This window comes from Chrysochloris asiatica, unplaced genomic scaffold (assembly GCF_000296735.1).
Source record: "Chrysochloris asiatica unplaced genomic scaffold, ChrAsi1.0 scaffold00203, whole genome shotgun sequence".
NCBI classification, from domain to species: Eukaryota; Metazoa; Chordata; class Mammalia; order Afrosoricida; family Chrysochloridae; genus Chrysochloris; species Chrysochloris asiatica.
The window spans coordinates 464,414-480,849 of NW_006408721.1; the positions used below are offsets into that span (position 1 = coordinate 464,414).

At 38.2% G+C, this 16,436-nt stretch overlaps 1 protein-coding gene across 2 annotated transcripts in view; it reads left to right on the forward strand.

Annotated features, from left to right (window-relative positions):
• The window catches only part of EDEM3 (ER degradation enhancer, mannosidase alpha-like 3), a 96,997-nt gene extending 80,933 nt beyond the window's left edge, over window positions 1-16,064 (forward strand). The window contains exons 19-21 of one of the 2 annotated variants that reach the window (XM_006872525.1): window positions 5,246-5,431; window positions 7,244-7,291; window positions 15,407-16,064. In XM_006872525.1, coding sequence (XP_006872587.1) covers window positions 5,246-5,431; window positions 7,244-7,291; window positions 15,407-15,825 — 653 coding nt within the window. In that variant the 3' untranslated portion in view covers window positions 15,826-16,064. The remainder of the gene's footprint in view (window positions 1-5,245; window positions 5,432-7,243; window positions 7,292-15,406) is intronic. The other variant, XM_006872524.1, reaches the window with a different exon arrangement.
• The last annotated feature ends 372 nt before the right edge of the window (window positions 16,065-16,436 follow it).

A 16,436-nucleotide genomic window follows, 5' to 3' on the forward strand; every position in this document is an offset into this window, starting at 1 on the left:
GGAGTGAGACATCTGTGTCCTTGGCGAGGCCACAAATTCATTGTGTGACCTTGGGCAAGCCTCAATTTGTCTGGCTGTTCATTTGGTAGGATATGTTTCCAACCCCAGTGAAAATGGTAGCTAATATCTCTTAGTTGATTTTTGGAGTGCAAAGTCGGTTTGAACAACAAAGACAGCGGCTCAAGATCGCCATCCTCCTTGGAGATCCTATACAGCATTGCTATAAGTCGGAACCGACTCCATGGCACTTAACAACAACAACGGTTGAATCCTGGTATAATGCTGTAGGATAAGCACTAGACTGCAAGGTCGATTTGAACTGCAAGGGGGTGGTTCCCGCCAGCTGCTCTTAGGAAACCCTATACAGGGTCACTATGAGTAGGAACCAAGTCCACAGAATGTAGCTACTACTAGTGGTGCAGTGGTGAAGCCCTCAGCTGCTAATTGAAAGGTCCGTGGTTTGAACCCATCAGCTGCTCTGTGGGAGAACGATGTACTTTTGTAAAGATTTACAGCTTTGGAAACTCTCTGAGGTAGTTCTACTCTCACTTAAAGTCACAGTGAGTTGAGATCTACTCAGTGGCAGTGGATTACCTACATCCTTCTCTACCACTTCTTCAAAATCAACTATTTTAGTGAAAACGTTTAATTACAGTATAGTAATATGGAGTCCAAGGAGCTCTGGTAGCGTAGTGGTTACAAGTTGGGCTGCTAACCTCAAGGTCAGCAGTTCGAAACTTCCAGCTGCTCCGCGGGAGAAAGATGAGGCTTTCTGCTCCCATAAAGATTTACAGCCTCGGAAACCCTGTACAGGGTCACTATGGGTCAGAACCGACTCCATGGCACTTAAAAACAACAATATGGAGTCCTGGTGTGGTGCTGTGGGCTAATGCGCTGGACTGCAAAGTCAGTTTGAGCCACAAGATCAGCAGTTCAAGCTCACCAGCCTCGGAAACCCTATACAAGGTTGCTTTGGGTTGGAACTGACTCAACGGCATTTAACAGCAACTTAACAACAACAACAATATGGATACAGAGTCCTGGTGTGGTGCTGTAGGATAAAGCACTGGGCAGCAAGGTTGGTTTGAATCACAAGGTTGGCGGTTCAAGCCCACCAGTCGTGCCTTGTAAACCCTATAGAGGGTCACTGTGAGTCAGAACCAACTTGCCGGCACTTAACAACAACATGTAATAAGGTCTTCTGGTGGAACAGTGGTTAAAGCACTGAACTGCTAACTAAAAAGCCAGCAGTTTGAACTCACCAGCTGCTCCTTGAGAAAAAGATAAGGCAGTCTACTGCCAGAAACATGACAGTCTTGAAAACCCTGGGAGGCAGGCAGTTCTACTGTGTCCTGTAGGGTCAGTATGAGTTGGAATTGACTTATCCACAGTAAGTTGGGATTTTTCTTTTTTGGTTTAAGATTATGTATATATATATGTATATAAATAATATCTTTGTATAATATCTGACAGATCATAGGTATAAATGTTAATTGCTAGCAGATTATTATCCCCTTGTATCTTTCTACTAAAATGACAAACTGCCAACCTGAAATCATTTTATCACTATATTTCTGCTAGTGGGCTTTACTTTTTTATCTTACATAGAAATGACTTACCATGATAAGCAGGCCATGGCTATCAGGTAAAGACATATTTCTTATGTTTCAAGGAATGGGAGTTTGCATTTAGAAAAAACTAAGACCTGAGGTCAGTTGTGAAATTATTTCTTCTGCATAGTTTCTCTCACAGGGAACATCCATTTTGGTTTTGTTTTTACTGAATTTAATTAATTTGTAAATGAATGACAAAAGTCGACCTTAGTTCTTTATTACAAATACTAGAAGTATAAATTACATTAGAGATCATTGTTGTTAAGTGCCACTGAGTCAGTTCTGACCCATAGCAACCCTGTATAGGGTTTCTGAGGTGCAGCTGGTGAACTTTAACCACCAGCCTTGCAGTTCAAACCAACTTTGAATTAACCCACAGTGAGTTACCCACAGCGCCACACCAGTAATTTACTTAAGCTGGTTTAAGAAGAGAGGTTTGTTTATTATAAGGGAATGGATTATTTCATTGATGAAACCCAAGAGTGAAAAATATAAGGGTAAGTCAAAAATTATTGCTACTAGGGTTTGTTCATACATGCCATTTTATTTAAAAAAAAATCAAAATGTGTATAAACATGTTTTTATGATCAGTGGATGGCTGCAGGCAACTTCACCCCATAATATACTTGGCTTAGTCTTGTTAAGGAATCTTCACACACACACACACACACACTCTCTCTCTCTCTCCCTTTCCCTCTGTCCCACCCTCCCTCCCTCCCTCTCTTTCTCCCTCCCTCTCATCAAAACAGTGGCTTCTAAAGGGGTCAGTTTAAGGCAGAGAGGTCAGCTCAGAAAGTTACGGCAACTTTTTTTCTTTTTTTTAATTTTTTTATTCCAGAGAGGTAATCTTGATAGATTTCTTGTAAGAACACAGGATGATCATAGGGACTTATTAGGAAGAAGTTTTAAGAAAATTGAAAACTATATTGGTGGGAAAAAGTTGTGCAGAGAAATCTTTTTCTGTCATGATGATGTACCTGCAATTCATTCTTTGAGGGCAGCAAGGGCTATTCTAGGAGAATTTCAATGGGAAACCTTACCCATCCACACTAGTCTTGCCCCTTCAGAGTTCTTTTTGTCCCTAAGAAATCAAAGAAAATTAAAAAGAGAACATAAATTTGATCCCCTTAAGGGTGCCCAAACTGCCATTTTGATATAGTGTGAATTGAATGCAGAATTATTCACAGGATTGTCGTTAGGTGCCATCCAGTCAGTTCCAACTCATAGCGACCCCATGCACAACAGAACAAAACACTGCCCAGTCCTGCCCCAACCTCACAGTTGTTGCTATGTTTAAGCCCATTGCTGCTTCCACTGTGTCAATCCATCTCCTTGGGGGTCGACCCTTCCTCTTTTTCACTGACCCTGTAGTTTACCAAGTATGATGTCTTTCTCCAGGGACTGGTCCCTATTAATAACATGTCATATCTGAAATATAAGACAAAATTCTCACCACCCCAGCTTCTAGGGAGCATTCTGGCAGTCCTTCCAAGACAGATTTGTTTGTTCTTCTGGCAGTCTATGGTACTTTTAATATTGTTCTCCAGTACCGTAATTCAAATGCATCAATTCTTCTACTACCTTATTTATTCACTGTCCAGCCTTCACATTCATATGAGGCAATTGAAAATACCGTGGCTTGAGCTAGGCACATTACTCCTCAAATTGGCTTTTTTTGCTCTCTAACACTTTGAAGAGGTCTTGTGCAGCAGAATTGCCCAGTGGAATACGCCATTTGATTTCTTGACTGCTGCTTGCATGAGTGTTGATTGTGGATTCAAACCAAATGAAGTCTTTGACAACTTCAATCTTTTCTCCATTTATTGTAATGTTATTTATTGGCCCAGTTGTGAGGATTTTTTTGTGCTTTACATTGAAGTTCAATCCATACTGAAGGCTGTAGTTCTTTATCTTTATCAGTAAGTATTTTAAGTCCTATTTGCTTTCAGCAAGCAGTGTTGTATCATCTGCATATTGTAGGTTGTTAATAAATCCTTCAATCCTGATGCCACATTCTTCTTCATATAACCCAGTTTCCTGGATTATTTGCTCAGCATATAGAGAAAATAGTATGGTGAGAGGATACAACCTTGACACAGACTTTTCCTGATGTTAAATCATTCAGAGTCCCCTTATTCTGTTCTAACAACTGCCTCTTGGTCTGTATACAGGTTCTTCATAAGCACAGTTAAGTGTTACGGAATTCTTTGCGTGGTTATCCATAGTTTGTCCTGATCCACACACTGGAAAGTCTTTGCATAGTCAGTGAAGCACAAGTAGACATTTTTCTGGTATTCTTTACATTCAAAGGGTTGTTGTTGTGCCAGAGATGGAAACATCAACTTCAGAAGTGTATAGACCTAGATGGAGTGTATGTCAAGAGACATTAACTTTACATTTTGATATTTTAGTTTAATAAAGATATGTGTGATTTTGAAGCAATACTTTTTGACTTATCCCCAGATAACCAAGTCAGGAAGTAGATGTGAAACTATTGTGGTTAACCGCTTTCATATCTCTCATTCTCTGGGTCCTCATGAACTTTTTTCACCTCTCTTTGCTTATCAGTTTCAAAATGACCATTCCAAAATTGCAGCCTCTGCCCTGAATCTTAATTGAACTATTATCATAGTTAATTGAAAAGGTGTTTTTCTGTCTAATTCCACAGAGACTTCCTGTCCACCTTGGGTTCAGATAGCCGTTTGTCTGTCTGATCAGTTACTGCTGAGAGTCGGGTCATACGTTGTGTTCTCAATTGGCAGGGCCTATGAGTTCGAGCATTCTGAAACAGGACAGGCAGGTTCTCCAAGAAGACTGGCATGTGAGATTGGAGTGGACTTGATTAACATCTCCAATAAAACAGTAGTATTAGTCCTGCTACTGTTATTTGGACTCCTGGTGTGATGCTGTAGGATCAGCACTGGACTGTGAACCACAGGGTCAGCAGTTCAAACCCCACCAACTGCTCCTTGGACACCTTACACAGGGTCACAACAAGTCAGAACCAATTGGACAGAACGTAACAACCACTGTTGTTTAACCAGTGTGAAATAACAATATTATTTATTTCAGCTTAATAAAGAAAAATCACTAGAGTCATTGTTATTATTTGTGAATATTTTATCAGTGTGTAGTTTGGTAAAAACAATATCAGAAGAAATTTTCAACAATGACAGAATTTCAAATGCATCTGTAATTCTATAATCCACACCTTTGAGATTGCCCATTTCTAGGCATTTTCGTAAGCGTATGAAAATTTTACAGTCATGGAATTCTGTGTTCTATGGTCATGTTTTTCTGTGTATATCAAGTTGTTCATTATAACTTATTTATAATGCTTTACAGTTCATAGTTATAAATAGCACTCCAGTAAACTTTTGAGCATAGAACTTTTCGTCTCTTTTGAGTTATTTCCCTAGGATGCATTTGTAAAAGCAAAATTGGGGGGTCAAGGAGCATGCCTGTTTTATAGTTCTTGATATATAAACTGAGATCCTATCTTGATGCAGAATCTGAATTCAAGTTAGAATGCTGTCAGCAGATAATCAGTAAACACTGGTCAGTAGATTTGTGTTGATTTATGTTTTAATGGACTGATGTTTTTACTTTTTCTGTATTTGTTTTCTGGCTAGATGACAATGAAGGGAGCAGCAGTGATACTGCCCCTCTGTTCCAGATGGCAGGGGATGGAAAGGACACAGACGACATTAAGATTCCCATGCTCTTCTTATTCAGCAAAGAAGGAAGTATCATACTGGATGCCATCCGGGAATATGAGGAGGTAGAAGTGCTCCTATCTGATAAAGCAAAAGATCGAGGTAAGACAAAAACAAAAATTTTTATTATTATTAATTGTTATGTATTAATTTTAGTAGTTTGATAACAAAAATGAGTTACAAAAATGTATTTGGGGGTTTACTAGTAAAGTAAGTAATATTTTTAGAAGATGGTTTAAAAATTATTTTTCTTTTTGATCTGAGTAGTAAAGCCTTCATTTTGCTTTATTTGCTGACTTAGGATATTTTAGACACATTTTATTATGTTACTTTCCCATGATTCTGCTCAGTGTTGAAAATGCAAGGATTAGATCAAGAAAATAGTTTTAGCATCCAGAGATGTACATTATTTAATTTTACTCTGATATGTGGACATTACATTTCTTTTATAAGGAATAAAAAGAGGTCAAATGATGTTTTATAATATACAACGTAATAATAGTGACTCCCATCAAGCCACCTGCCACTGTGTGACCACTGTCTTGGTTAAGACAAAATAAATTGAACAGCTTCTCTCTGTTGACATCAAAGCGTATTGCGTAGATACAGTCTCGATCCTCATTATGTGTGGATTTTATATTTGCAAAGTTGCTTACTCATTACAGTTTATTTGCAATCCCAGGTCTCAGTATTTGCAGCTGTTTCACAGTCCTCTGATATGCACAGTGTGGCCGAAAATTTTTTCTCGTTTATGTGTTGTTTTGTTGGTGATTTCACAGAAACGGCCCCCAAGCATAATGTTGAAGTACTGTCCTAATGTTCCTAAGCATCAGAAGGCTGGGATGTAACTTATGGGAGAAATAAGTGTGTTAGATAGGCTTCATTCTGTCATGGTTTGTAGTGCTGTTGGTCATGAGTTCAGTGTTAATATATCAACAATATGTATTTAGTAAGGTGTCTTTGATCAGAAACAAACAAAAAACAAGGTTATTTATATTGTTCAGTTGACCAAAATATTATGACCAGAGGCTCCTGGGGACCTATCCCTTTATTTCATTCCTAGGAGCAGTTTTTCAATATTCACTAATTCAGTGTTTGCTATGACTGTACAGATCATAACTACTGCTGTAAGGAGAATTGACTGTATTTATAAGTGACAAGTTACACATGACTGATGCCTGAAGAATAGGGCACTAATCTTAATTCATGAAACTGTACAGTGCTCTCTCTAGGCCAAAATGTTTTGTTACCAATGTGAATGCTCTTTCAAATCCCAATCACTGCATAGACGCAAGGTCTTAGTAGTGGTATTCCCAGTTTCCACCCCAAATTGCAGGAAAGTGAGCTGTCCAGCAGGGACTGTGATACTGCTGTGGTAGCGGGCTGGCTTCCCTCCTGGAGACACCAACAGAGAGTTCAGTATTCTTTCCGTCCCCCTCAAGGAGATCAAGTTGTATTCTTTTTATAGGCTTGTTATATTTTTGGAGTGTTTGATAGATAAGTTTGAAAGCTGATTCAGTCAGTGTAAATTCCAAGTGGGACTTCTTAAAAAAAGACTCATGTTTAGTGATAAACTAGTACTAGCCTAATTCATGTTGATCTTGTCTTCTTGTATTGCTTTACCCTCTGAGATTCTTTCAAATATCAGCAATTTAAAAGCAATGGAGTGCATAGGATGAATGTATGTAGGAATGTATAGATGGAAACAGAACACAATATAGAGGTTTTCTCTTCTTCTTTAATCTTCCTATATACCTGATTTTGCTTTTATTTGGACCTGTTCTCTCAATTCAGGTTTTCTTTCCTATATATGTACATTTTGACACATCAAACTACAGACAAAATTATTATTCCGTATAACTCTTTAATGCTTTTGCTTTTTCCCCCTACTCTGTGCTACCATTGGAATTTCAGCAGCAATATTAAAAGGTAAAATGATTCCAAACTACATTATTAATAGTAGTAAGTATCTTGCATTGATAAACCTTAAATTATATATATATATGTGTGTGTGTATGCATATGTATATGTATAGAAGTCCTGGTGTGATGCTGTAGGATTAGCACTGAACTGTAAACAGCAAGGTCAGCAGTTCAAGTCCACCAGGCACTCCTCAGGAACCCTAGACACAGTCGCTATGAGTTGGCACTGACTGATGACATCTAACAACAGCAACTTATATATATATATATATATTTTGTTGATAAGTACTGTCATGTAAGTTCTCACTTAAGCAATTGTATATAGGGTTTCTAAATCTTTGTGGGAGCAGAAAGCCTCATTTTTCTTGTGCTGTATATATACATATGTATAATTTTGTTTCAGTGGATACTACCTAGTTTAATTTAATTAGATTATTTCCATGTCTAATCAGTTGTCCCATAATTTATTTTTCCTTTTATAACAAATTCTATTAGTTACACATTTCATAGGGTAGATGAAATTCTAATCCACTTCACAGAGCTACGATTTAGCGTATATTACTTTGAATCACTGTAAACCTCGACATGAGTTAAGGCAATGTGTGGGCATGGGGAGGTAGGGAAGTGGTTTTAGGACTAAGAGATTTTATTAAAGCATGTATTTCCCATACCAAAGACAGAATACAGGAAACAGTGAATTCTAAAAAAAAAAAAAATTCTTTGTGTAATAATATCTTATTGACCTTGCAGAAAACAACATTATTTAAAATACACTTTTAAAAAGGTTTTTATAGTCTGTATTTACTGAAATGTGATTCTGATAAAAAATATAATTTTGATTAAAAGTTTTGAAAAGTCCCCTTTTTGTGTACTACTTTTTGAGAAGCTGTACAGATTGATTATTAGCTGGTGTGATGCTTTAGGATAAGCACTGGACTGCTAACCGAAAAGTCAGTGGTTCAAACACACCAGTCACTCCTTGGGAACCTTCCCTATACAGGGTCGCTATGAGTCAGGACTGACTCTATGGCACTTGTTGTTGTTAAGTACCGTTGAGTCGGTTCCGACTCATAGTGACCCTGTACAGGGTTTCTAAGGCTATAAATCTTTACGGGAGCAGAAAGCCTCATCTTTCTCCTGCAGAACCGCTGGTAGTTTCAAACAGCTGACCTTTGCAGTCCAATTCATAACCACTATGCTACCAGAGCACCTTAGCAACACAATAAATTAGCAACCAAGAAATCAGCTACTTTATTCACTTAGGAAAATATCCTAAGAAATTAATATTATCACTAATCTGCCCTGTACTATTGCCTATATTTCTCACCTATATCAGAATCAGCTGAAATATTTGTTATAAGTATAGCTTCCTAAGTCTTACTCCAGAATATTGAATCAGAATCTCTGAAGGTGGGAGATGTTGTTGTTGTTATGTGCCGTTGAATCAGTTCCGACCCATAACAACCCTGTACAGGGTTTCCAAGGCTGTAAATCTTTACGGGAGCAGAAAGCCTCATCTTTCTCCCATGGAGCAGCTGGTAGTTTCGTACTGCTGACCTTAAGGTTCGCAGCCCAATTCATAACCACTACGATGCTAACAGAGCTCCTTGAAGGTAGGAGATAGGAATCTGGAATTATTGAGTTAGCCTCCCGGCTGCATGTGAGAAACTGAACAGGATCAAGAAGGCACTCCAGTCTCTCATCCAACTATGTGTCAGCCATATTGTACCACCAGAGTTGGTACAATAACCGCATTGTATTTCTTAGTAAGTACACCAAACAATAACACCCTTAAAATCATGCAGAGATTATGACATTTTCCTTAATAAAATTTCAGCATTGTCAGGCGATAGTAGTGATGACTATATAAAACACTGTGTAAAGGAAAGTGCCAATAAAATGCCCTCCAAATTGGAACTACTGACCTTTTAGTTAGCAGCCCAATGTGTAACCCATTGTTCTACCATAGCTCCTTAAGTATTTATACTTCTTGTTGTTGTTGTTAAGTACTGTTGAGTCAGTTTCGACCTATAGCGACACAGTATAGGGTTTCCGAGGAGCGGGTGATGAGTTTGAACCGCCAGCCATGTGGTTCAAACCGACTTTGCAGTCTAGCGCATTAACCCACAGCTATATGAAAAAAATGCCCTTATAGATAAGTAGAGTACATGGGATTTTAGGGCAGTAAAACTATTTTGTATGGTAGTGCAGTGGTACATGACATCATGGACTTCTCAAAACCCTTAGTGGACCCTAATGTCAACTGTAGGCTTCAGGTAACAATAATGGACCAGTATATTTCATCAATTTTAACAAATGTACCACACACTGTAAGGTATTCACAACAGGAGAAATTGTACTGGGGGGAGGGAAAGAGAGTATCTGAGAACTTCCTGTACTTTCTGCTCAATTTTTCTATAAACCTAAAACTGCTATTTGGAAAAAAAAAAAAAAAAAGTTTTTAAGTGCTGTTGAGTTGGTTCTGACTCATAGTGACCCTGTATAGGGTTTCCAAGGAACAAGTGGTACATTTGAATGACGGACCTTGTGGTTAGCAACCCAGCAGTTATTCCACACCAGGAGTCCATAAAAAAAAATAGTCAATTAAAATAAAAAGAAGAAGAAGAAGAAGAAAATACCCTTAATTTTGCTAGAATAATAAAGCAATTCCATAGAAGGTAGCATTTAAACTGGGTGGTTAGGATGCCTAAATGGTGTTCACAGAGGAAAAGTGCCATGGCAATGAGGACAGCTGCTGGTAAGACATTTTCAGAAAGAGGGCTGGATGTGAGCCTGCAAAAATACACAAGGAAGCGTGATGTGAAGAAGACAGAGTAGTCAGGTCTGCTCATAAACTGACTCAATGCCACTTAACAACACCAGAATTGTTGGCAGTTGTTTATTTTTCTTTGGCGACTACAAACAATGGTACAAAAAACATTCTTGTGCATAACTTCTCTAGAATTTTGAGATTGCCAAAATTGGAATGCTGGGGAAAAGGATGAGTCTCTTAAATTTTAATAGATATCACATGTTACATGTAAAGGTTGTAGCAATTCACATTCTTCCAACAAGGTTTGAAAGCACACTTTCCCCCGTTAAAGTAAGCACTAGGTGTGTTGTTTTTTAAAATTTTGCCAATCTAATGGGTGAAAATGGTATCATGGGTTCATTTGTTCCTTTTGTAGGTACGTTTTTCATTTACTTTTTCTGTTTTCTGAAGTTCCTATTTTTATGCTTTTCCCTTTAAAATAATTTTTGTGTTTTTCAAAGTAATGTTTTGGACTTTTAAAACTAATTATATGTGCACAAATATAAAACATTTTTCCAATATATAGTCTTTGTCTTTATGATACTTTTAACTATTTCAGAATTGTATGTAATTAGAAATATTAATTCCTTTAAGGTTCTGGAATTTCCTGTCTTGCTTCAAAAGATCACCTCACCCAAATGTTACATATTTTCCCTTCCTAAGTTTTCTTCTGAAATGTACATTCAGTCCTTAATTCATATGGAATTTATTTTTTTCATGTGGCATGCTAGGAGTGTAACTTTCTTTCCAGGTGACTTGTCCAGTATTAAGCACCATTTATTAAGTAAACCCTCCTTTTCTCCTTGAGTTGAAGCATCATGCATACCGAGCCATCTTTGCTATTTGTCAAATACTTTTACATAGTTACATCTGTTTCTAGACTTGCTCTTCTCTCCACTAATCTTTTTTGTTTATTCCCTTGGAAAATAATGAAAGTTTCTATTTTGAATCATTTTCCTACCTCTGATTCTTTCAAGCATTTTCCTTTGATGTACATTCTTCCATGTAGTTGCTAGGTGCCATTAGGTCAGTGTTTGACTCCTTGCATCATTCTTCCATAATCCTGAAAATAAACCTGTTGCAGTGTAGTTGATTCTGACTCTTAGTGACCCTACAGGACAGAGGAGAACTGCCCCATAGGGTTTCTAAGGCAGTATGGAAGCACACTGCCACATCTGTCTCCCATGAGTATTAGTTAGTGGATTCAAACTACTGACCTTTCAGTTAGAAGGCAAGCACTTACCCATGGTGGTGGTGGTGGTGGTGGTGTGCCATCAAGTTTGTTCCTGTGCATAGTGAACCTGTATAGGATCTCTGAGACTGTAATCTTGCGGGAGCACAAAGCCTCATTTGTCTCCATGGAGTGGCTGGTAGATTCGAACTGCTGAAGTTACAGTTATTGGTAACCTACTTACGCTACCAGAGGAACTTTAAAATAATTGTACCTCTTTCCAAAAAGACAAAGAAATAGAAATTGAATTTGTTTTGTAATTGGCATAATTACTTGCTTAGTTTATAAGCTAGGAAATTTATTGAAGTATTACAAATTTCCATTCAAGAGCCTACATCTGAGTCCCTGGGCGATGCAAATAACTGATGTACTTGACTGCTGACTATAAGCTTGGAAGTCTGAGTACACCTTGAAAGAAAGGCCTGACACACTACTTCCAAAAATCAGCCACTGGAAAGCCTTTGGAGCACAGTTCTCCTCCAACACACGGGGGCACAGCAACTGCTTATACAGATCGTATAGTAATCTTAATAGTTATTTATTTTAAAATTAGGTTGCTTCAAGTTTAGATATAATCTTCAAATAAAAGATATTTGATATTTCTATTTCCTGCACTTACTCTGATTATTTTACTTTCTCTTCCTATTGCATTAATTAGACTTCTGAAATAATATATATAATACGGAGTCCTGGTATGGCACTGCAGGATAATGCACTGGACCACAAGGTCATTTTGAACAAAAAGGATGATGGTTCAAATCCACCAGCTGCTCCTTGGAAATCCTATACAGGGTCGCTATAAGTTGGAACCAACTCGACAGCACTTAACAACAACAACAACATATTATATGTAGTCACAGAGGAATTTTTAGCCAAAAGCGCAATCCTTAGTATTTGAACAAACAACCCTATCCTTTGAAACTAGATTAATACAGCCTAGAAAGAAACCAGAAGATGTTTCTTTTTGATCTCCTTTGAATTTAGGGTGGTGATTGTTGTTAAGTGCCGTCGTGTTGGTTCTGACTCATAACGACCCTGTCTAGGCTTTCCAAGCAGCAGCTGGTTTTTTTGAATTGCGACTCGACGGCACTTAACAACAACAACAACAATCTTGTGGTTCACAGTCCAGTGCTGATCCTACAGCCCCACACCAGGAGGATAAACACTGGACTGAGTGGCCATTTGAACCACATGGGTTGGTAGTTCAAACTCAACAGCCGCTTCTTAGAAAGGTCACTATGAGTCAGAACTGATTCGATGGCACTTAACAACAACAACAAGTGTAAATAAGGAGTGGTGTTCTGCTGTAGGATCCACACTGGACTGCTAACCACAAGGTTATGTACTGTCTATTACAGTTTCCAAGGCTGTAATCTGTTTAGCTCCAAAATGCTCTTTTATCGGTTTCTATACCTTTTGTCTGCCTATTGTTAATGTTAGAATGCTAAGCAGAAATTCATTGTTTCAGTTTCCATAATTATGTATGCATTAATAGTCTTTGTTTCTCCATTTCTGTAAAATCATGTAATTTGTGCTTTCTGCTCAGTTTTTATTCCTGACTAAATTTTAACCATTCCCTGCTTAGCTGGCTTCCCTTTAGAACACTGAAACACTCTTTCTTACTCAGATCGTTAATAAGTCTTAGCACAAATATGAAGGTGTTTCTGGTCCTCATCTGACTTGACTTTTCTGGCCTATTCCCTCCTTGAAATACCCTTTACTTTTAGATTCCATAACACAATGTTCTCTTGGTATTATGTGTCTACTATTTGTGTCTGTCCCTTTGGTCTTTTGCCTTGCTATTAAATCTTGGGGTTCCTCAGAGTAGACCCTCTTTTCACTGTACTCTCTGGCTGGGCAATGTCTTCCTTTAGAGATGACCACAAATTTATATCAGCAATGCAAACCTTGCCCTTTGAGCAGCAAACCTATATGTCCAACTATCTGCTTGACACCACTTCTTCGATTTGTCTAAGACCTCTCAGTCTCAACCAGCCAGTGATATATGTGCTTCCTCTTTCCCCCAGCTTCCTCAGAACAACAATAACAACCCCACAAAAATAAACAAAACACTGCTCCTACCCTCTGGCACAAGTCAGAAACCTCCCTACCAGTCCCCACCTGCACTTCCACGGCCTCCATAGATGCCGTCCCACACTAGTTCCATTGACCTGTAAAAATCAAGTCCCTCAATTTCCACTTTCCTCCTTACCATCTTAGTCCCACTGATTTCTGGATTTCTGCAGTCAGTAGTCTCTTCTTTGACTTTTCTGTACTCTTCACCTTTTAGGCAGAGGTGTATTTTGAAATTGGATCATGTTTTTAATGATTTCCCTTTTTTTTTTTTTTTTTTTTTCCAGGAAAAGGGCAAACCTATATAATATGGCCTACACAGCCTCACCGTGTCTGGCTCCTAGTGAATTTTGCGCACTTCTCTCAGTTTTCTCTTTTTCTTTGCTCTAATACTTCAGAGGTGGTCTTTGTTTTTTCTTCACATTAAGCTCTCTCCTACCATTGTACCTTTGTACATGATGTTTCCTCAACCTGGAGTTTGCTTCCCTTCTGGTCTTCCCTAATGAGCTTGACTTGTCCTAGGAATCTCAGCTCATATCACTTCATGAGAGAAACCCTCAAATCTCGTTACTCTAAGCTCCCCTAACACCATATATATGTCTCTTTAACAACATGTGACACCATTGCAGTTGACCATTTATTTTGTGGCATTGTTTGTAAATGTAAATGCTCCCCATCCATGAGGACAGGTATAGTGTTCAGTTTTGCTCCTCGTTTTACGTTTAGCACCTTGCACAGTGCCTACCACATTACAGACAGTAGGTATGTGCTGACTCACTGAGTCACAGAGGCAGGGGTCAAGCAGGATAGTGTGTGGGTATTACAGAAACCCTAAATAAAATGCTCCCAGTGTTTTTGTTTGTTTGTGCATTATAAGAGGTCTAGGAGTCCTGGTGTGGTGCTGTAGGATAATGCACTAACCACAAGATTGATTTGAATCACAAGGTAAAGAGTTCAAACTCAACAGCTGCTCCTTGGAAACCCTACACAGGATCGCTATGAGCTGGAACCGACTTTGTGGCACTTAACAGTAAAAACCACTACCACCTACTTTTTGGAATGCTGGTGTGCCACATTGGATAAGGACTGAAGATTGCAAGGCCAGTGGTTCAAACCCATCAACTGCTCCTGGGAAACCCTATACAGAGTTGTACTATGAGTCAGAACCAACTCAGAGGAACTTAGTAGCAACAGCAGCAAACTTACTTTTTTTAGTCTTCCATACTTTTAGTGGAGTTTAGAATGACCGTATCTTAGTCATAAACTTACAATAATGAAATAGAAGTTTTATAAATAATCTCAGCTTTTCTTTGCAAAAATAAGAATTTCACTTTTCAGAAGGATATTGTCTTAAAACATAGGCATGATTATTGTTGTTGGTAGGTGCCACCGAGTTGGTTCTGATTCATAGCAATCCTATATATGGTTACTGAAGAACAGGTAGCTGGTGGATTTGAACTGCTGGACCTTGTGGTTCACAATCCCTTGCTGGTCCTACACGCTACACCAGGAGTCAGAGACATTATAGGTACTGTTTAAAGTTTATTCTACCAAGGGTCTTCAGAAAATTTATGGAAAAATGACATCATCTTTCAATTTCATTTTTCCATGAACTATTTGAAGCTCCCTCATATTTAGTATATTCCCAGGTGTGCAAGTTTCCCTGAATTTAGATATTTAAATTTTGGGTATAAGTTATAATTTTATGTACATTTTACTATTATATAATTGAATTATTAATACTCATGGAAGGCAGTCTTGCTAGTCTTTAGAGTTATTTCTTTTCATTTGAGAGAAATATTTTTTTCTAATAATGGCATATTTTTGCAAACTGAATATCCCCCACAAAATGTGTGTGTACATTGTCTAGAAGGTGATTTTTTTTTTTCATTCCTAGTGTTCACCATTCTGCAGTAATGTTATGTGCCTTGACTTTTTAATTTCTTCATTTTATTATAAAAATCAGTGTGCTCTTGGAAGTGTAACAGTAAATTTTTTCAGGGGAGAAGTAGCATGAAATTTGATTCTCTTTTATATAGATCCTGAAATGGAAAATGAAGAACAAGCATCCTCTGAAAATGATTCTCAGAATCAAAGTGCTGAGCAGATGACATCAAGTTCTCAGGATGTTGACTTGGTTGATCAAGAGTCTCCTGAGGAAAATTCTGTAAACTCTCACGCAGAGTCAGCAGAATCATTCTCTCCAGCAGAGATGGACAATGCCGCAAGCATTTCTCCTTCTGAACAGAATTCTCATCTTATAGAAACCCATGAAACTACAAAGCTTGATGGTGAATGTACAGATTTAGACAACCAAATTCAAGAACAATCAGAAACTGAGGAAGATTCCAGTCCTAATGTTAGCTGGGGTAAAAAGGTCCAGCCTATAGACTCCATATTAGCAGACTGGAATGAAGATATAGAAGCTTTTGAAATGATGGAGAAGGATGAACTATGACTCGCTAAGGAATCTGGTGGTAGGTGTTCAAAAAGAAAAGGTAAACTGTGGTTAATAGACACCTTAATACTAAGCAGGCTCTCTAATGGGAGGCGTTAAGTATGGTGATAAGCAACCACGTTCTGACTGGGCTAGTTAGCATAGGAATCAGAGCATGTTGTGTTAGAATTGACCTTGTTTTAAAAAATGTCCATTCAAAAATGGAAACTCACAATTCCCCCCTTCAGATGGCAGCATTGCGCTGTCTGCAGCCTAGGGAACCAGTACTGGACATTCCTGGGAACCGATTGCTGCAGTCTCTAGAAAGACAAGAAACACGTTTGGATGATAGTGGAGTTGGGAGGAGGAATTTGTTTAGCTTACTAATTAAAGGAAGCTTGACTTTCTTGGCTTGGGGGTTAGAGGCTTATTTGAGAAGAGACAAGCATTGTGAGTAATCTGGTTATGCTGTAGTCCCCAAAACACTCTTAGTGACTGAAGTGGTTCTGAAACAAATGCATTCATGATAAAACAGTTTTTGCTCATCATTTTCTTGTTTCTTTCAGTGACAAGTGATCACGGTGACTTGATTTTTATTTTTGTGTTTCCTCTTTCATAACAGCATCCTTTTT